Raw genomic sequence first — 22,753 nt, forward strand, 5'->3', positions numbered from 1 at the left:
TTCCATAGCTACAAACAACATGCCATACTGTTTTCCATCCTTGCAAGTGAACCCTCTCAATAGTATTCAGAAGTCAGAGCATCGGCACTCTATAGTGCCGATTGGGCCTACACAATTACATTGCCTGCCAGGCTAGCATTTCTCCACAAAGTCTCAGAATGTTAAGAGGAGGACTCCTGGTGTAGCAGGTCATTCTCTGCCTCTACCATCCGACTGCTCACCATCAAAATGGAGCTTGCACCCACGTGCCAATATCTATACCTGTACTACACACCTGTTTCCTCCATGTTTCTGAGGATGAACTGTCCTGCCTCTTCTCTGTGCACAACCTCTCCATGTGTACACTGGATTTCTTCCTTTTCATCCTATCAAAGGCATCACTCTCGGCTCTACTCTGCTTTATTGATGGCATCCCTTCACATCCATTCCTATTGCTAGAAACATGTAACATCTGCTTTCTTTTCCACTCAGCTGCCAGCTGCTTCCTGTTCCTTTTAGAAGCAGGCATCTGGGAAAGCTGTGTACACTTACAACCTCTGTGCTCTTAGGCATGCTTCAGCCAGTTTTCTCCTTCATCACTCTACTGCATGTATACTTGCTGAAGTCACTCATTCTACATTCTGTACCATCTTAAAGTTGTCCTTTTATCTACTTTAATAGCACTTTAAGAGCACTCCAATCAGATGAAGTGTTCCTTTCTCCTGGGAACATTTTCATTGTGTGGCTTTCCACAATACCATCGCTTCTCTGGGTCTCCTTGTACCTTTCTCTTCTGGGTCTATTACCCCTTCTCCCCAGACTCAGTCTTCAGGAATCTTCTACCAGTAAGCAGTCCATTGGTTACAACATCTTGTTTAGTGGCTATAAATATTATTTGCTAGCAGCTTTAGTAGTTTTGTCTCATTCAGACCTATCTCCTGAATGTCTGACTTATTTAAAATTGACTCTGGCAATTCCATAGATGTATATATGGCCTTATTCCATAGATGTATGTATGCTCTCACACACTACTGTCTCTTATTTGTCTCCCTTCTCTATATCCGCCCCTTCCTTACTAATGGCTACAGTCATGGCTTTTGTTATGCTTGTGGGTTGACCCACTGAGTTTGATTGGTGCCATTTTTGTGCTCATGGATTTGAAGCTATCCTAGCACCTCAGCATGGAGTATACATCTGAAAACAATGGCTCCCTCTTAACGGAGTCTATCAGTAGCCAATAGTTCCACCTTTTCCCTAACCCTGGCTGACACTAGGCAGGCCTGCCTTGTGCAGTCTCAGTGTGAGACAGCACAGCTTCTGTGAGTCCATGAGTGCAGCGGCTCTATGGTGTCTCGATGGCGGCATTGCAAAGCCTCCTTTTTCCTGTTTCCCAGCACTTGCATCCTTTGCATCCCTTCTATTGCAATGGTGTATGCTGCCTGAGCAATAAAGGGGTAGTAGAAATGCCTGATGTACAGTTGGAGGAATCCTTTTATATCAGCTTATCATTTCACAGCCTCACTAGGATGTTAGTTAATACATACTTCCCAAGTTTTATACACCTATTATCTATCTCCAAAGTCCTTCTTACCTCATAAAAAGCAACACTCACACTCTACAAACCTACTGGTCATATTCAACATATTCCTTTGATTTTTCAAAGGAAGTTGGAAGACTAGGTTTTATGTGAAATTAATTTTTATACTGTGGTACTGGAAGTCAACCACTAATTTTTAAACAATGACAACTGAATTTAATAAAATCATGCATAGCACAAATGAAAGAAACTTATGAACAAATGCAGCCTAAGGGTTTAAGATCTTTGAGAAGGGATAGTCCTCTACTTAATCTTGTTTTTTTCCTTCCATGAGCCCCTCTCCAATTGAGCTGTTAATCTTCAGCAAGGTCCTGCTTGTGGGAGCTCACTCCTTTCACCCCTTTTTGTCCATTCTGGAACACCTCTCCAAGCTGACATACCTCCTAGGAGGGCATTAGACTTAACTTCATGGCTCAAATACACGTTAACTCCCATGAGGCCATCTTAGTTGAAACTGCATGTAATAGTATATGTTTTAAATGTATATGGGTGCACACTAAGTATGCATGCATACATGTCTGCAGTGTGTATGTGTGTGTTTATGGGTGCATGTACATGTGTCTATTTTTGAATGGCTTCTGTGAACAACATTTGGAAACAACTAAAGGCTTTAGAAATATATCTTAGCAAATGGTTATGTGAAGTCTTAAGACAAAATCTCCATTCTTTCATTCATTGCTTTAACCATTCTTCAGCCTCTCCTACATGCCATATACCACGGCCACCCATGGGAGGCAGCATGTACCAGAGCTGCTCAGCCCTAGAGATCACCAGGCTATTCTGAACACAATATAGACTTTAATTTATAGGCCTCTGTGTAGAAAACTTTGGTGGTGCAGGACAGGTTAATTTAGTCTAAAAAATGATTCTGACATTGATACATTAACATAAAACATAAAAGAAATGGAACTACCTACATATTCTCATCCTTTTCCCAGTGTAAGAAAACAGAGGGAGTTTCTATAAAACTAGGTCTCTAGAAGAAAAAACAAAAACATTTTCTGGCAGAGGGAAGGGAAAATGAATTCTCGAATCTGGTTTCAGGATTCTTAAATAAGCAGAAATGGGGGGAAATAAGGTTTGGCTTTGAGCAGTCATATCAAAGAAATAAAGAGCTGGCCCCACTGAGGGCAAGCTACCAGAGGGTAGCATAAACGTGTCATCCTGCAGGTTGCATGATCAGTGATCAATGGAACTGATCCAGATTTCCTCAATGTGCCATTTACTCTATAGAAATGGCAACAAAGCAAGGATCTTGCCAAAGCTAGCATCATTTGCTGCACTAGGAAGAAGAAATTACCCTGGCCATTATGATCATTTCGATCTCAAACTTTGGGAACTTTATTTAGAGCACATGCAACAGCAGGGCTCTTTGGAGATAGGGACCAATGCTCTAGCAAGGAAGTCCTTCTTTCGCAGCACTAAGACATCTCTCCCTGCTTCTTCTGTGTTAAAAAACACAAGCAATGCTCAAGCCAACCAAGCTGTCCAGAGAGGTGGGGTGTGTCTGGTGTTGGCACATAAGATGGAAAGCAGATTAAACTAAGCCACATGGAAACAGAAGCTTCATGAGCACTGAGTTCATCATGTTCAGGAACTGAAGCTAAATAGACAACATGAGATTTGTGACGCCCACTACGCTCACTCCAAAATACCTGCTCAGAAGAACTCAGTACCCTGTTGGGCCATTCAATTTTTTTTTTTTTGCTCTCACATGGTTCTTGCTTGTTACACTCATTTAGTTAGTTGGATTATAGCAACTGCTTTACTATAGACGAATTCATCTCTAGGGGGTCAAGCTATCATGATCTGTAGGACACTGTTCAAGCTGGCGGGGTTAGTTATGAGTCAAAGGATCAAAATAACCCAGATCCACAAGAGCATGACAAGACAGATTGGGTTTTACAATCCCAAAGACTGAGGAATGAAAAACAGTATTCATGTTCTTGATGATGTCAACCCTATTCTATTTGCTTTACTCAGAATAGTAGTGTAAGAGCTTGCCTGTCTTACTGTTGAAGGGCAAAAGAATAGACGCTATGTCAGAGGTGTGCCAAGAAAACACTTAGGGAAAAAAACCACAAGATACTTAAAAGCCTTATCTGGGGATGGGCAAACTCTGTGACCGTCACAGAGTTTGCTCCAAAAAGCACTGAAAAGGAAATATCGCTGCCACAAAAATCTAGATATGTTCATTACTGTGATGCGGGGTTGCACAGAGAGGACTTTGCATAATGAAACATGAGAGATCATGCAGGAATGCATACGCCACACAGCAACATGAGAGTAGATCAACTCCCAAAAGGGCCTTACTAGCATCACCCTGACAGCTAGGCCACTGCCCAAGAAGTCTGAACCATCTCAGTTGAACACAAATGATTCAGAAGCTAAAGAACAGGTCTCAGGTCTTCACAGTTTGATAAGTTGCAATGAGGTAACACAAGTTTCTAAAATGGAACTAAGTGATGGACTTTCATTTAGTGCTCAGTGCCGGCCAGATTCTTAATTGTTTTACTGTTACAGTTCTCAGTGCCTACAATAAACCCATGAAGACACAGAGGCAGAACATCTCAGGCTTTGGTCCAGCATCAAGAACTGGTAAGCAGCAACTTCAGGATGTGAGTGGAGTGTAGTCTGTTGCAAGTCCCCCTCTTAACCACAACAGCATGCTACTGCTTGCTCTAAGTAACCACAAAAGCCATGGACAGAACTGGCAACATCCTTTGTGAATGAGGAGGATGAGGAAGAAGAAGAAGAAGAGGAAGGGAAAGGGGGAGGGGGAGGGGGAGGGGGAGGGGGGAGGGGGAGGGGGAGGGGAGGAAGAGGAAGAGGAAGAGGAAGAGGAAGAGGGAGAGGAAGAGGAAGAGGGAGAAGAGGAGGAGGGAAGACCAAAGCTCAGAAGCCAGTGTGGTGGTTTAACCCAGAAACAGAGAGGAATCTGTTCCAGAAGGCAGAAAAATGTCTCTGGGCTATTTTAAGTATAGAGCAGGAGATAACATCAAGCCTCTCAAAACTGCAGCCAGGTTTTTACAAGAGCAAGCTTTCCTCAAAAGCACCCAACTATTATTTTCTTCCAAAGATGATGGAGTGAAAGCCCACTCCCCTACCTTTACCATAACCAATGGCAGTTAAATTGTTTGTACTTACGCTTTAAATGCTGGGAGGTAGGAGTATATTGAGATGCTGCTCAGGTTATACACAAATGGCAGGTGTTTTGTGATATCTGTCGTTGCCCAGCCACTAAAATACGTATTCAGTAGGCCCTGGTCCCCACCTGAAAGGAAACACACAAACAGAATTATGGTTTATAAACCTCTAAGGCAATTCAGGAATTTTATAGAAATATATGGGTAGCTTAAAACATATACTAATTCTGTTTTAAGTATTAAATTTCAAGTCATACATGGTCACTGTCTTCACAAGGATCTGAAATGTGATAGCTGATGCAGATACTAACAAGTTAAAGTCAATAAAAATGATCACAGTTGGGTGAGGGTACAGAAGCAAAAAGGACAAGTGTTAGAGGGATTCATGGGAATGGCTCAGAGGAAGTTTCCCAGGCAGATCTACGAATGAGCTAAGACCTGAGGTCTACTGGGGAGCACTTGACAAATTCAGGAGAGATGAGCTCAGAAGGGATCTGGACAGGGCAGAAATAGCACACACTCAGCACACCTTAGCCAGCACATGACAAATCATCAGGGGTGTGCTGCTGACCTGGTATAAGTACTAGCCAGTCATGTCTATGGCTAAGGTTATCCACGAAGAAGTAAAGTACCCTTAGGGGCCTGTACTCCAAGTCTTTCTTGGAAAGTGAAGACATACTATTCATTTTACAGGAAAATAAGCTGGGTATAGTGGCTTTTGCCTGTATTCTCAGCTCTTTGCCTATAATTCCCCAATTGGGGAAGGTAAGGTAGAAGGATTGCTATGAGTTTCAGGTCTGCCTGCCTGGGCCACACAGGGAATTCCTGGCCAGTCTAGGCTATCAAGTAAGATCCTGCCTCAAAAACAAACTGAAACAAAGCGGGAAAGACAAACAAACAAATCTAAAAAGCTAAGCACCTGACCTAAGTCTTAAATAAACATTTAAGAAACAGGAGTTTTCTATTTTAGCCTCTGAGAGTTCAGAAAACACACTTGAGTCAGAATCTTGAGTAGACACATGGCGTGTGTGTGTGTGTGACATAGGAGACCCATGGAGCCTGTGTGTGTGGTATGGAGAGACACGTAGGCTACTGTGTGTGTGGTGAGGTGATGGAGCAAATGAGTATACTTCTGACACCCACATATTTCAATCCTGTCCTGGGTCTGCTTTGTGTCAATATCCGGTACTCTTTTTCACCATTCAAAGAGTCCAATCAATAGTCTATCTGTGCTGTTTGGTTTCCTTTGGGCCAGAAGATTTCAAAACTATGGATATTTGAGTAACTTTAAGAAAAATAGTAAGATTGGAGCTTTGTATTTAATATCCAAATGTGCCTGGTCCCTAATGCATACATCCTATTCTTTCCAAGTACCATCCATCCAACTGACAGATGAATGGCATTCATGGAGTGAACATCTGTGTGGAAAAAGCCATCTGTTTGAGGAGCCTCTGACAGGTGCGATTCCTCAATGAACAACTGAAATGAAAATCAGAAATGGAATAGAATAAGCTTCACTATTTCAAGGATACAATAAAGTCACTGGTTATGATACCCAAATATAACATCAAAACACTAATCTTCAAGAGGAGAATAGATTCAAGATTGCATTTGTGTCATAACTGAGTGGTCTAGGAGGCTCTTCATCCATGATCTCAGGTTACAGCAAAAGATGGTGTGGGGGAGCAGAATGATAGCTTCCTATAGACAATATGCCTTCATCTTGATTTTGGCCTTCCTAGTCTCTAGAACTAAGAAATAAATCTCTGCCATGCAATAGCACCCCTAAACTCTACAATGAAAGATCAATACAAAAGATTGTCTTATCTGTATAGATCAACATATATTCTGAGGCATAAAATAGTAAAACTCAAACACTATCCCATTCTGAGATTTACTTTGATTTTCCTAATGATCATCAGTATGAATGATACAGATACTGACGACCAAGGACAGGGTCTACAGTCTTACTAATTTTCCTTTCTACATAATTATTAAAACAAAGACTGAGGAAATGGTCATAATAGCTTTTTTTATTATTATTAAAGGGCAGAACTAGAAACAACCCAGATGTCATTTAACAGGCACATAAATATAACCATAATTAGAAAGTCACTCAGAACAAAGGAGAAACTGCTGATGCACAGGACTTGGATCAATCTCAAGAGAAATACTGCTGAGTAAAAACCAGAATGATTCCATTTATATAAACTCCTTGGAGTGACAAAACCATAGAGGACATACTTGTGGCTGCCGAGAACAGGAGAGAGAAGACAGGAAGCTGAGGCTGTAAAGTGTATCATGAGGGGCCTGTTCTGATCTTGACATGGTAGTAGTCACAACAAAGTATACACGCAATAAAATGGAATAGCTCACATCCATACAGACAGACAAATCAGCACATAAATAAAATTGATGAAATCAGAATAATCTTGGTGGACTGAATCAATGTGAAGTTTCTTATTTTTGTATTATACCATAGGGTGTTGTCACTGAGAGAGGTGGATGAGAGCTATAAAGAATCTCTGTTATTTCTTATAGCACCATGTGAATCTACAATTCACTCAAAATAAAAATAATGCAGAGTAAAATATAAAGAACATAAAAGTTAAAAAGGGTCTATGTAATAAAATGCAAAATGCAGTAAGAAAGTGTTGGTCACTTTGATTTTAAGTTACACAAGGACAAAGATTTTGGCTGGTTTTTTTTTTGCTTATCATTGTCATCCTCCTAGATGACACAATGTCATAAATATAGAAAAAACTATTTCCTGTTCATGAACAAATGCAAAGTCCTTCAAGATATTCAAGAACCTCCACAGCAGAGGAGCTAAAATAACATGATGTCATGGAGTGGATGAACGTGCTAATCATATATAGTTATTTATAGTTATAGCTATTATGCTATTAAAACCAACATAGAGACCATCTGTCCACTGTGTATTACAAAGACACATAGCTGCATACATGCATATAAGCACATAAGAATAAAAATGAAAGTAACACTATCTGAGGGCATTGGTGCTATAGATGTTTCTCTCTCATTTTTCCTTATTTTTGTAATTCAAAAATATGAATACAAAGCAGGAGGAATGAGAATTGTCCTAAGACCGTCCTAAGCATTCTTTGTGTGTTCTTGTTATCTACAGAAAAGTATACATGTAGATGATAGAACATATTAACAGAACGATACACATCCAGTTTGGGAGCATGGATGTTGCCAACTGTGCTCCATAATCTCTGTGAGAGCACACCCATTCCATGTCGTTGTACCTACCCTCATGGGTAACAATTAAGTTACATAATCATAAATAAAATTCACAATTGTCTTACTACATATGTATCTCCAGAGAATATAAGCAGTAGCTCTTATTTTGGTTTTTAGAAAACCACTTGTCTGGAGCACTGGTTTTGTTTGTTGGCAGACCTACGGATGGAACCCAGAACTTTGTGCTTGCCGGAAAAACATTCTACCACTGAGGTCCATCCTCAGTCCTTCGACTATCATTGTATGGAACATTATGAGACCTCAGAAAATGCTTAAAATGAATATTGACTATGTATATAAATTATCAACAAAAACTGAATCCCACAGGGGCCTGACTAGAACTTCTCATGTGCAAATTCAACCAATGTGAGCTTGGGAACGAGGAGTCAGAGCTGCTGGCCTTGTGCACCACAAGCTGGTGGCCTCTGGTCAGAAAGGCTGTTTCTGCTTACAGTAAGGCTCCCTGCAAACATTCCTAGCTCCTTAGCGGAGTGAAGACTGAGGAGCCCTGAGGAACCAGGAAGCAGGAAGGATAAGAGGTAATAAAGTAGCCTTGGTGAACCAGGGTGTGTCCACATCACACTAGCAAACCTGACATGCTCAGTAAGTACTGTGACTACTGACTCCACCATATGACTACAACACGTCACTATTTATCCCAAAACAGTGAAGTCAAGACGGAATTAAGTACTGAACAGTGTTTTGACAGGATCCCATGCAGGCCAGGCTGGCCTAGAACTTTCTTTGTAGCCAAGGAAACCTTAAAATTCTGTGCTCCCTGACTCCACTGGGAAAGTACTGTGGTTTCAGGTGTGTAGCTCCACACTTGCCTTCTGGCAATGCTTTTACTTAAGCAGTCTGGAGATCCCAGTCATCTTCTTCTTTTTTTTTTTTTTTAAACACATAGTTTAACCTTTCAGTAAAGCATAAACTTTAGAAAGCTCTATACATAGTGTCAGTAAGACTCTCTTTTTTTCCTTTGAAATATTGTTTAGATCTGAAAAATGTCTTTTAGAAATATTAAGATCACTGTTCAAAGCAGAGTGTGCATACAGATACACCTATATGACAAAACACACAAAGATGCAAAGAAGACTGCTAAATTTCTACTACCAAAAAAAAAAATAATGATCCAGGATTTTGTCCAGTATTTTTAGATAGACTTTGAGGCATCTTGACTTAATCTTGCAGGTTAAGAACTTTGGATCTCAGTCATCTCAGACCTGAAAGATGTGATTAGCAGAGATCACCAGCAGGATGATCTGATAAGCTGGAGTAAGGGAGCATAGAGGAGGCAGAGAGCCAGAAAATGAAGCAAGGGACATGAAACATGGCCCCAGTTTTGCAACAAAAACAAATACGCAATCTGTATCATCCTTCACTAGACAGCCCAAAGCTGCTACTTTACAGCCCCTTAACACTTTTGAGTGGGGTCATGAGCCTGGTAACGACGGACACATCATAAGAAGACACAGGTTCTGTGGTTCTATACACAGGGAATATTGCCTCTGAAATTTGTACATGTGCTCAATACTGTCTAGTTTCTGGGACTGCCCAGTTTGTTGGAAATTGGTCATTGTCACAAGATGAAGTTATAAATCAATTCTAGATGAAACAACGATTGCAGTATCTCTTCCATAAGAATATTCTTACCACTGTGCTCCTCACTTCTGACTCGGGTTGCAATAGCACAGTTCTTACCCAAAAGCTTGATAGAAGTACAGAATGTTGAATCTCACCCCAGTTCTACAGAATCAGAATCCATTTTTCATTCCCATGTGAACACATACACACACACACACACCACACAAACATAAAAAAGTTAAGGTGCATTGGTACACAGTCTTTTAGACAAAGACTCCTTTTTAAGATTTACTAGATCAATGGGTGCAAGACTTAAAAATTTCTATATAAAACATAAAGTTTCATGTTTGTTATATGTATAATGCATGTGACAAATGAGAAGGTCCAATCTCAAATGGTTCCTAATTCAAAAGGAGGGCAAAGGGACAATATTAAGTAAATAATTTTCAACTATTATCAGTCAGGCACTGAAATGACATAAAACTCAATTGCTGAAGCTGACTTTTCCATTATATCTGGAAGATGCCATCACTGCTACACACAGCAGCAGGCCAAAGATTACCAAATGACAGGTACTACTGCTCTGGGGCTAGCGGAGATGGGACTTTTACCACTAGACTAATGAGGTTTACTATGCATCAGTGGATTAACTCTACAAGGCTTGGGGAAATCTAGGCATGTGGCCCAGGCTTTAATCCATTTAAACCAAGAACAACTGACTTAACACTTCATGTTATATAGCTCTTTTCACTTAAAAAATAAAAGATTCTTAATGACAAAGTTATACTGCATGCATGCCATAAGACATTGATTTTAGCAAGACTGACACATTCCTAGGCTAAGCAGGGACTCTGGATCCAGAGTCTCATTAGAAAGCTAATCTTGACAGAATCTTGGTTGCATAACTACCTGTCAAACACCCACAAGCTCTCAAATATCATAAGCTTTAGAAAGGCAGAGACCCAAACCTGTGCTATTTAGGACTATTCTTGCTCCATCAATTTGGTATCCTGCTTAAATGAGAGGTAAGGTAAGTTTTGAAATATCAAGTCAGTGGCGATCATAGGAACACAGGTGAAGGCAGTCAGTAACATCCAAGAACAGCAGGAAGTACCAACAGCTGCTGATTCAGAATGACAACCTCTTCCGAGGGGGAGGAACACAGCTGCCAAAGAAAATCATTTTCACTTCACCTATAAAATTATTAAGGCACTAACTGCTCTTTCTACTCAGCAAAGTCAATCTTAAGAAACGAATCCATAAAATGATCAAGGTAATAGACATTTCTTTTTCATGTGTAATCATTCTCAGAATTTATTCCAGAGAATGTTTCAGTGTGGGCTAATTTGGGAAACAAACGTAACAAAACAACCAACCAACTCAGCACCAACAGCCCCCTATTCCGCCTCTTGTACACTGAGGCAGAACTGAGAAAGACCGCGCTCACACCTGGCTTGGCTGCCAGCTCAGAGCCAACAGGAAAGTTGCTGTCCTGAGCTTTTAGCAATACGTGCTCAACGAGTACTTGACAAATGCTTGCATGAATGTGTCCCTCACAGGACTGTGGGGAAATCAATGAGAATGTAAAACAGTTTGGTTTAGAATCTACAGGCACATAACCCTTCCTCCTCCTGTTTCTCACAGGTTCTTCGTTTCTCCTTGTTGCAAAGCTAATGGCAGACAGATAGCTAAGAAAATAGATCAAGAGCATAATGAGAAAAAGAAAGTCTTAAGAAAAAGCATATATGTACTCATTTATTTTGAAGTATCTCAGTCCTTCCTTCTTTTGTTGGGCAAGTTCAGTACAAAGCCAGACTAACTACAGAGATTAAGAGAAGGTACACCATATCTGTAAAGCATTATCAGATTCTAAGGACATCAAGGAGAATTAAGATGCTGGAGCAATACCAACTTTATTACAGATCCCAGATTCAGCTTAAAGTAAAACAAAATCTAATATTCTGCCTCCAATACTTATTCTCTATTTTCTCCAAATTTTAATTATAAACCCAAATTCTAGTATATAAATAAAAAATTCAGTGTACTTTTATTATAATAATTAAAGCAACTATTAATATTAAATAAGCAATAGGGCACTCCAGATTGGGCAATATGAATTCTTGTAATGAGTTTTTAAAACTGACACAAATAGATACATGAGCAGCCTTAATGTAGAATACTTTAGAGACACAGGGGGAAGAACTTGTGCAGACTGAGTTCAAATTTAGAGCCCAGTGTGTCAGCTTCATTTCACCCATGATGAGTGCTTGTAGTATCATGATCTCTTTCTTTCGTTAATATGCCTGAACTTCATCTTCTTCCTCTGAAATGTCTGTGCATTATCTATAAAATCTAATGGACTTTCACAATAGCTATTGTTCAACTTTTCAGGAAACGTCAATAAAGCAGCAGTTTCAACATAATTTAAAAATACACAAAACTTTATATGAATTTGAACTTAACACTTGCATCTAAGAAAACATAGATGCTAGTCACATATGAAGTATGTTGCCACTAGTTATAAATTCTGATAGTTCAGGTACTTGGGGAAAAAAGAGAAGTCAAGCCTGGTTTGCCATATTAGGATGCTTCTCTGTGCCAGGGCAATTGGTGAGGGATGTGACTGAAGGCTGGTGATTAGAAGAACAGCAGGCACATTCCTTCTCATTAGAAGGTCTTTAAAAGCAGCTGCAGAAGCTCAGCCATCAGCAGGCCATGTGGCTTGTCAGAGACACCAGGCTCCAATCTTTTGAATGTGACCAGGAGATTAAGCAGGACTTTGAAGATACTCAAACAGATACAATGATCTGCTAACACGTTTTCTGTGGCAGCAATCTGACACTGCTGATACATGAGGCCCTGATAAATATATGTGAAAGGAGAAGGGGCACCCTGCAAGTGTTAAAAGATGTGCACCAGAGAAAGGAGTATCTGAAATTGCTTGCCTCCATGCCTATGGCTTAACACCATAACGGCAACAAACATTTTTAAGATAAGGTCTCACTGTGTAGCTCTAGCTGATCTGAAACTTGTTATGCAGACAAGACTGGCTTTGAACTCACAGAGCTGTGCCTCTTCCTTCTGAGTTCTCTGACTAATGTGTGTGCCATCATGCCCAGCAACAAAAATATTTTAAAACGACATTAAAAATATTTCTATATATTGGGATATAGAGATGGCTCAGTAGGTAAGAGCACTTGTTGCTCTTGCAGAGGACCCAAGGTGACTTACAACAATCAGTAACATCAGGTCCAGGGACTCTGAAGGCCTCTCTGATCTAGCTGGGCACAAGGAACACATGTATGCAGACAAAACATTCATCCACATAAAAATTAATAGATCTTTAAAATGTTATGTACGTATTTATAATTTTTACAAACTATAAAATATATTAAAAATTTGAGACAAATCATAAACTGCCACCAGAAAGTTGTTGTTTGTTACTGGTATTAGGTATGAGCCCCATTAATTGCTGTCACACAGGTGCTTCTCCAAGTGAATGATACACATCCCTACAGAGAAGGGCAGGCTGCTAAGGTATGGAGTTAGATATCCTTGCTAAATAAAACTCAGCAACACACACCTCAAGTGAAAAAAGCTTTTTAGTTAGAGTATCTAGTTTATTCTTCTATTGAATTTAAACATGTTGAACAGCTAACTGCTTAACTTTCTCACTTTCAACACCAGAGAAAATCCATTCCTTTGCCAGGAGCAAGTGAAAATAAGGCCAGTGTCTGCCAAGCTACAGTTAAGTGATGAACCATGTTGCAGCACAGAGAGAATCTCAGTGGTTCAAGTTCTGAATGAAAAAGCAGAAACACTTTCCAAGGAACACTGCACAGTCACGATGCTTACCAATGAACCCTTAATGCCCAGGGCCTCCATAATGCACAGTGCCTCTTGGCTGCTGGCTGTTAACTCATTTCCTCCCCTGTAGTTGTACCCTGAATAATTTAATACGGCACGTGACTATTGGGAGCTAAACTCATAGCCACTAGAAGCTAGAATCTCTTTAGAGGATGAAAATCTTGTGGCTTTTAGGCAGCTGGCAGGTTATCAGACATATTTTAGAATTTGACTCATTTTCTAAACTTGAGAGTGGCTGTGCTGGCTTTCTGGGAAGATTAAACTTCCTTCGGTTAGAATATAGGACACGGAAAGAGCTCTACCTAAAGCAAAGGTGGAGACACAGTGGAGTTCTGCTAAAATCGCCCCCTTCTACTTGTGCTAGGGCAACTGTCTTCAGTGTGTTAGGATCAGAAATGTTTTACATGTTGAATATTAGCGTACTTCCATTCTGTTCATGAGAAAAAAGTAGTATCAGCTAAAGGCATGTCAGTAAAGTGACATCCTTTTAACTGTTGGTGCCAGTGAACCGTTAAAATAATTTTCTTAAAGTTGCTTAAGCAAGACAGTATGTATGAGTGGGTGTGTGTATATAGTCATTAATATGCATATGCCACATGGATATGGAGGTTTCTTGACTGCTTGACACCTACCTTTCATTTTCTCTCACTGATCCTGAAGCTCATCAATTAAGCAAGGCTGGCCACCCAATACTTTCAGAGATCTTCCTGTGTCTGAGCCCCTATTGCTTGGGTTTACAGAAACACTCTCACATGTGTCTGAGGAACTGGACTCAGGTTATTACAATTGCAGGGCAGGCACTTTACCCACTGGGGAGAAATCTCCCCAGCCTGACTGTACTTCCTCATAGGTGCAGCACGGAGAGTGCTGGCATCAAAAGAGCATTTTAAGCTCAGCACTGCTGATATGGTAGGTTGGTTAGTTAATCGTGAGGAGCTTTCCTCTGTACTACAAAATATTCAGCAGCAGTGTCAGCTTCTACCCTTCAGGTGCCAGTAGCACTGGATTCCCTCAGCTAAGACAAATGTGTCCAAGCAGAGTTTAGAAGGCTGAGGCAGGATGATAGTGAGTTTATGGCCAGCCCGAGCTACATAAATAGTTTAGATACATGAGAACAATCTTTGTCTCAAGAAAACAAATTCTCTAGAAGTAGACACAGATTCTTGGCTTTGGATTGGGGGTGGGGTAAAGGAACAGGGGTACAACACAGAATCATTCCTAGTTGAAAACTATTAGATTAGGATGTAAATAAGCCAAATAGTGAAGCAACATTGAAGCTTAACTAACCATCATTATTCTTTGCAATGAGATTATAAAGAGCTGTAAATCCCAAATCTTCAGGCAAATAACTTACAGAATTTGATGTCTGTGAAGAGAAAAAAAAAAAAAACCTGTGATGTGTGGCTTGGAATGCCGTGAGGTTTCAAGCTTGACTTCAGCAGTCTACCAAGCGTTCAGCTTACCCTTTGAGACATTTAAGATTTTATAGACTTTTATAACTAGTTAACAGAAATGAGTCTCTCTGATAATCAGCCTTGAATTTTAATGAGAAAGCCTGGTTCAGCTTATTCTAAGAGACCCATTTACTTCAAATCAAAGGTATATTCTAAGGAAGAAAGAAGCTGCTGATGCAGGCATCTGCAACAGTGCCCAGGCTTCTGGCGTCCCCATGCTTCCTGCTTGTGACTCTGGCACAGTGTCAAAGGTCTGATACTGAGTCACTACTGAACCGGTTTTATAGAGTGTGTAATTTTTGTCTGCACTAAGTAGATTACCTTTTCTAAAGAACCACTACCAGCCATTTGAAAAAGAAGTGCTTTGGATGTTAACTGTTGGCTTTGTCTTGTGGGGTTTCTGGTGTTATTTAAAACAATGCACTGAAACAGAAATACGTCTACTGATTCAGCGTGTCATATTCCCTACTGACGACCACTTGCCTAACCCATTCTCGGCTCTAGGTTCAAGATCTGACACCAGAAATAAAAAGAAGAGAGAAAAAAAATTTTTTCTGAAAGACATGTGGGCCTGTTGGGGGCACAAAGCTCACAGATAGCATGAGGAGACAACACTCAGGGGAGTCTCTTCAGAGGAAGAGGTGTAGAACCTGTTTTCTGCCCAGAGGGGTGGAAATGAAGGTTAACGGTCTAGATGACCTCTGTGCTATCTGTATGACCGAGACCACATCAGAGCCTTCCCTAGGCCCTTTTAAGGTAACACTTGTAGCCTATCTATAGGACTTATCTTCATAGAAGAAGTGACAGCACTTTGAAAGGGGCTTCAGTGTAATCATCCATTATTGTGCACTTGGGACTGTGTTACACCAGGAAATGTTTTCCAAATTGTACTGTACTTAAGCATGCCTGAAATAAACTACCCAGCATCAGACTTGACAAGTTTGGACCAACACTGGCTACTCAGTCCTGCTGAACCATATTTCATTCTTGCCTCACTCAGACTACACTGCATGCCATAGGGTTTGCAGAGACCCACAGGGGCCTATGCTATCTCAGGCTATAGATCTACTCATACATATAAGTAAAGACTCCCGACTTAGTCAATGCTCCACTTGTCAGCTGTGAAGATACCATTTTACTTAATACACAGCTTTATAGAAAATGAGACTTTGGAAGTAGAGTGTGTTCACATAAACTTTGTTTTAAACAACTTAAGAAAGAATGCCAAATTATCATGCCATTTTCTTAAGTTCCCATTCACAAAACACAGGATCCTTGTTAGCAATGGGTGCCAAACACTTTTGAAGTTTACTCAGGTTTAAAAACAGAAGTTATGTTTAATTCAGTGCTAAGGACTGAATCCAGGGTATCACATATTCAAAACAAGCAAGCTACCACTATGCTTGAACTTAGTCTGAAGACAGAAGTGTGTCATTCTTTGTCTTTTCTCAGTTTTTAAAAACTGACTCTAATTTATATAAGTGAAAGTTACTTAAGCATCTGCCTGGATCTGGAGAAGTACTTACCTAGCATGACTGAAGCTTGGTTGGATCCCACCAGTAAACAATAAACCGAGTTGTTATGAATACCATGTGGGGAGGCAGAGACAGGGGATCAAAAGCTCAAGGACATCCTTAGCTACACAGTGACTTTGAGGCCAGCCTGGACAATGTGAGACCCTGTCATAAACAAACACACACACACACAATGTGTCTATCTTAGTTTAGGTTATTCTGATGCATCTATAGGTGTGTGTGTGTGTGTGTGAGAGAGAGAGAGACAGAAAGAGAGCAAAATATATAGAGAGACTTACTAGTAGCTTATCAAATGCTTGATAGCAGGTACATACCATCAAAACTACCTTGCTCAGAAGCAAGATGCAACAGCTGGTTATATGTTTCAATTGAGGGTTGATAGACAAAGACTCCAGAATTGAAACAGTCAGGCCACCCTGGGTCTGGTGCTGCTGACAATTCTTCTCTTTCAAACAGATCATCAATATTTGAGAGGACCTGATTCAAGGAGGAAGACAAAGAAAGGCATTACAGGAATGCTTTTGCTGTGGTATATCCTTTCTAGGTTCTCTGTTACCCAACAAAAGATGGGACAACTCTATGGCAGCCTAGGATTACTCTCCTCCATCACTTGACACTTCTTATGATAGTGGCTTTATCTGCCATGTCTTGACAGCATTTCTGAAATGAGTAACAGGTCTCCATTACTACCCACATCTTTTTAGCCCTTAAAGTCACACTCACCAGAGTATCTGCATCCATGAACACACATTTGGAATACTGAGTAAGTGACCAGCAGTGGAGTTTAGTCAGTGTGATGCCCAACTCAGGCCTCTTCATTAAGGTTAGATGAGCAGAATCACCACTGTCCAAGACATCCACCATGATGACTTCATCAAAGACAGTCTCTAAAACTTTTCTGTAAAAATAAGTTCCAGAAAGCATCACATACACTCTTTTCAAAGCACATGATACACTTACTCTAAGACTTTCCCTTACTTCACAGCCTATCAATCACAAAACAATTGATGCTTTGGCATAGTATACCTTCTTAAATCTATCTTTATGCACTTCAGAACAAACTGTGTTCATGCACGCATGTAGTTAATTCCATAAGTAATGATAAATTTATGATGCCGCCTAACTTACGACATTATCATAGAAGAACTTTTCTCTCTTCTGAGTATACCTGGTAAGTGCAACATGAAATATAAAAATTTGCAATACTCAAAATTACCTAAGTGTGTGTGTGTACATATATGCTCTCATTCACTGAGTGCACACACAGGACAGCATGTGCATGCAGAAGTCATTAGTCACTCTCAAGAACTATCTGCCTTGGTGCGGGTTTTTGTTGTTGTTTTGAAATGTGAAAATACCTTTGAAACATTTGAATAACATGTGTTAAGAATGTATCTCTGTACCAGCCCATGTGTTTGACAATGACAGTGTATTGGAATTGGCTTGACTGACTTTTGCATGTTTTAAATCAATGATGCTGAACAATAGCCATATAATAAGTGAGATGAAGCCTGTAACTAATCACCTCTGCTACAGCAAGAAATCAAGAATTTCTTGAAGTTATTTGTCTCTACTGGTTAGGGTTTTGCCAATTTGACATAAGATGGAGCCATCTGGGGAGAGGGAACTTCATTGGAGAAAGTGTCTCTATCAGACTGCCCTATATGCAAGTCTGTGGGGCATTTTCTTGATTGATGATTGATGTAAGAGGGCCTAGGTTTATGTAGTGGTGCCATTCCTGGGCAGCTTACTCAGGGTGGTCCTGAGTAAGCAAGCCATGGAAATCAAGACAGTAAGCAGTGTTCCTCTGTGGCCTCTGCTTCAGTCCCTGCCTCCAGGCCCTGCCTTGACCTTCATCCCCAACTCGCCTTAATGATGACTGTCAGCTGTAAGCCAAAATAAACCCTTTCTTCCTAAAGTTGTTTTTGGTCATGGTGCTTATTAAAGCAAAGCGAAAAAAAAAAAAAAAAAAAAAAAGCAAAATATAAGACTGCCCCAAAAGAAATTAAAAGGATTATGAAATCACCTTTGTTTTGGAACTCAGTGGAACTGCCTTTATTAAGTGTTTAATACTTGCCACAATGAGAAGCTCATTTTAGTTTGGGAGAAGAAATTATCTAAATGACTGTGTGTGTGTCTAATGAATGAGTGCACACACATGAGAGTATGTGCATGAAGAACTCATTGGTCATCCCCAGGAACTATCTGCCTTGGTGGGTTTTGTTGTTGTTGTTGTTTGAGAAATCTTTTCTCATTGTGACCTGGAACTTATTGACTAGGTTAGGATGGCTGGCTAGTGAACTCCAGGGATCCAACTCTGTCTGCCTCCCTGGTGATGAGATTACAGACATGTATATAAAAGTATGGTGCTCATATTTTTATATGGGTACTAAATTCAGGTTTCCATGTCTTTAGTGGTATGTTAATGAAACAGACACTATACCTAGCTAGAGGAAAATTGAATGATACAAACACTGAAATACTGAGAAGCATATAACAGAAAAAAACCTGGTTTGTATTTTATCTCTCAAGTTAGATAAGTTAGATTAAAAAGTACATTTTAGTTCACAGATCAACCTTGGTCTTTTTTAAAATAAGAAATAGTGACTGGCACCTGTGACTGAGGTGAGTCATGGTAGCAGGATCTGAGACAAAATCTGGGCGGTGCACAATCCTCACTAAGGGATATATCAGGAGAAAGGGTTTGGGAGGCCTTTCTCAAGAGCCATGTAGGATCAATGTCATTAATGTGGAAGATACATATATATATGTATATGCATATATGTATAATGTCTTATTTTTAAAGGCCATTGGCCTATGTTTACATTTAAAAAATATAAGGTATTCTCAATTTCCAAGAAGGCTAGGATATTATAAAAATAAGACAACACAAAGCTGTTGGAGCACCAAAATATTCTTAAGTTTAATACCCAGATATCAAAAAATTGAATTCCAAAGCTCAAAATGAACTAATCCAATCAACCAGCAGCTTGTACTTCTCAGCGTGTGTCCCCTAACAAATTCTGTAATAGTTTCATAAAGCCTAATAATAAAGACTTTATTATATTATACATGAAGATCACTAGGTGACAAATGTCAGCTAGAAATGAAAAATGTTCAATAGCATCTGAAGGTTTCCTTGTTTTCAGGAAACATAATCCCAGCTTCATTTGGGGAAAGAAATACAGACGAGTAAGGACAGACAGAACTTGACAGGATCCCCCTCAGAAGACTCAGTGAGGGGGCAGTTGTTCTCTCTCCTGGGATGGAATCAGGAAGATGGAGCACAGATGGAACCTCCCTGAAGGAATACTGGGACATCTCCCCAAAGCTAGGAAGAAATATCAAATTCCGTAATCTTTGTCTTAGCATGGATTATCTGTCTTTACTTAGTGCTTAGCTCCCTAGGAAGGGATGGGCTCAAGGCCACTGGTACAAGGGAGAATAATGTTAGTGCCCCAAGGACAAGGACCCAGACAGGCAGGTAATCTTTACCTCATGGAGTCTGAAACCTGTGGGCTGGTGAGTACAACCATCTTCCTAGTGGTCCTGTGCTGTTTCAAAGATGAGCCCAGGACCAGCGCACCTTTGGCATAGGCATCGTTTGTGGTCAGCGTCACAAAAGCCTGATCTTAATACAAAGAAAAAGAAGCATATCTCAGCTGGAGGAAATCTTTCCCCAGGTGTTCTCTCAAACCACAGTTCAGCAAAATCATCTCCTCCGAGATCGACTTTCTGTTAATGAGGCAGCAGCCCCTTTTGTGGGAGAACTCCAGCCATCTATCTAGGAATAGGCTACAACTGCAGTTTAGCAGGAGTGCCAGACAGACAACCTTCAACAGGAGCACAACCACAAAAGTCAAACCCCAGTTAAAGCCTATACAAATCTTTAGAGCCAACTGTAGCACAGAAGCGAAGCTTAGGAAACTGGTGGTAAGGAGAATGGCACACTTCCTTTCTCTTACAAGGCCAGGGGAGTGGTATTTTCATCCAGGCAAGAGCCCCCTTACCCACCACCCCAGAAAGTAACTGAGCTTCTACTAAGACTGAACTTATCACAATGACCTTACCTCTTTGTGACCAACCACTGTTGGTGAACTTAGAAGCCAACTCTAACTAACCTCTCTTTGTTGTCTCCTTCCACTTTGGCCCCCTTTCTCTGTCTTTTCTTTATTCTCCTCCACATTCTTCCCTGGGGTTCCAATCCACATGCTTCTGAACTCTTTCACATGTTAGGCAAGTGTTCTACCAAGAAACTACATCACCAGCTTTTATTGTTTTGAGCTACGGCTTGGCTGCACAGACCAAGCTGACGACCCAACAACCCTGTCTCCATTTCCCAAGTACTACCATGAAAGGTGCAAACCATGGCCGGCCGCCTTCACTTCTCTGGGAAAACGAGCCATAGACCACTTTCCCCATCCTCTCCTTCTCCCCTTACAAGACACATGGACACACATGCCAATTTCCCCAAAGCCCCAGCCAGAACAGAAGTCAAACACAGGTTCTTCCTCCCACTGAAGAGTTCTCATTATATCAGTCTTTAAGATTTTTTTTTTTCAGGCTTTTTGTAAGATTACTCTGGGAACTGCAACATTAACAGTTGGTAGGTATCTGAAGTACATAGGGATACTAAGACACTAAGTTCAAGCTCCACAGCAGTCCTTTGGGGGGACTGCTGCCCAAGAAGAGAGTTAGGAGACTTAGTCATTGTCACTCTCGGGTTTCCTCATTTTCCCTTGCCCATTTTCCAGTGGATGCTAGAAGCAGTGGGAATTCCTCTAAGAAGAGAGAGTGTTGCCGGTTGTCTGGTTATCCAGTGCATTTCCCGGAAGCCAACCTGAAAGCCGTTTTCACTCATACTACAGGGCCATCTTTCAGAACAACTCACTACACTACCAAGATGAAGAAAGTTGCGAATTCCCTACCTCTAGTCAATTATACTCTGCAGTGACACCTGCCACATCCATCAACCTCGGCTGGTACTTGTCTGCGTTATTCTTAGAACATTCTGAGACAGTAACATTTCAAAACCATTTTGCCCCAAAAGTACTTAAAATGAGCACAATGTGTTAACCCCAAAGTGACTTCAGGAGGCGGCGGACAAACGTGTAATATGAATAGGATTCAAAGCAACACTATGCTTCCTCAGGTTAAATTAACAAAAGGAGAGGCCAGATGCTATAAACACGGGCTAAAACACTAGACTTAGCCTACAAATGGTCATTAAGACCAATTGACAGCTGGGTGCTTTAACCTTCAGATGGCCGGTTAGTTGCTGTCTTAACTCAGGCTACAACTTCAAGCTTTCAGAATGGCCAGTTACCCCTAGTGCCCAGTCCTGGGGTTCATTCGCCTAGGGCCTGACACTTTGCAACAAGTGGCACCGAGGCCCGCCCGGGGCGCTAGCCGGCTCCCACGTAGCAGCACCCGGCTGCTGAGGCCTAAAAATAGGCGCAGTGCAGAGGCCAGAGCAGGGCCGCAACCCAGTGTTTCCGCAGGGCGCCCGCTGTTCCCCGTGGCAAGAGACCCTCAGGGCTCCGTGCGACCTCGGTGCGCCCCGCGCCCGCCCCACCCCGCCTGGCCTTCCCCGGATGCCGGAGACGGAAGCCGCCGCTCTGCAGCGCGGCTCGGTCAGCAGCCGGAGACGGAGACTACGGCGGTTCGCGAGCTTCCCGGAGCTTCCCGGGTGTAGGGGCGGCCGCGCCCCGGGGCCCGGTTACGTGGGCGTACCTGTCATGGTGTGGCCGGGTGGGGTGGGTCGGAGGAGCCGGGCGACGGTAGGTGACCGCGGCCAGCAGGGAGGGCGGGAGTCCGCAGCCCGCCGCTCTTATAGCAGCCGTCACGTGGCCGCGCAGGCTCCAGCCCAGGCCGCATCCTCCCCGGTGCGCACTGCGGGCGGGCGGGGCGGCCCTGGGGACCCGCAGGCTGCTGTGCCCAGGGGACACCTGTTGGGGACTGCACCATGGGCGTTCGTTCCAGGGCCTGGGAAAGAAAGGGAGCAGAGCTGTGTGGTTTTCCATTACCTTGGAAAACCAAGGGAAATGAACTTTCAACTAACCGAGACCCCTCAAAAGTCACACTGGTTATAGCATTCATCTAAACTGTTTAAATAGAAGAGAACGTTTACTGAAAACTTTCCACACTGTCACAATGTTGTTGTAGCACTAACCTAAAAATGAAATAGGTATTGGCCAAATATTTAGAATCTTACCACTGGTTTTTCAGGTAGCTAAGACCCTCTTACCAAGTCGAGGGCACATGGTTTACATACTGCCATAAACCTGTAAGTAGGAGAAACACAGGCTCAGAAAAGTTAAGTTA

General features: G+C 41.5%; 1 protein-coding gene across 3 annotated transcripts in view; it reads right to left on the reverse strand.

Moving 5' to 3' along the window:
- Positions 1-22,301, reverse strand: part of Gyg1 (glycogenin 1) — a 37,928-nt gene extending 15,627 nt beyond the window's left edge. For 2 of the 3 annotated variants that reach the window (XM_034501189.2, XM_034501191.2), the window contains exons 1-5: positions 22,163-22,301; positions 19,925-20,060; positions 17,153-17,327; positions 16,744-16,906; positions 4,724-4,850 (exon numbers count right to left, since the gene is read on the reverse strand). In XM_034501189.2, the coding sequence (XP_034357080.1) occupies positions 4,724-4,850; positions 16,744-16,906; positions 17,153-17,327; positions 19,925-20,060; positions 22,163-22,169 (608 nt within the window). In that variant the 5' untranslated portion in view covers positions 22,170-22,301. The remainder of the gene's footprint in view (positions 1-4,723; positions 4,851-16,743; positions 16,907-17,152; positions 17,328-19,924; positions 20,061-22,162) is intronic. The other variant, XM_076932183.1, reaches the window with a different exon arrangement.
- Between the last annotated feature and the right edge of the window lie 452 nt (positions 22,302-22,753).

This window comes from Arvicanthis niloticus, chromosome 4 (assembly GCF_011762505.2).
Source record: "Arvicanthis niloticus isolate mArvNil1 chromosome 4, mArvNil1.pat.X, whole genome shotgun sequence".
In the NCBI taxonomy this organism is placed as follows: Eukaryota; Metazoa; Chordata; class Mammalia; order Rodentia; family Muridae; genus Arvicanthis; species Arvicanthis niloticus.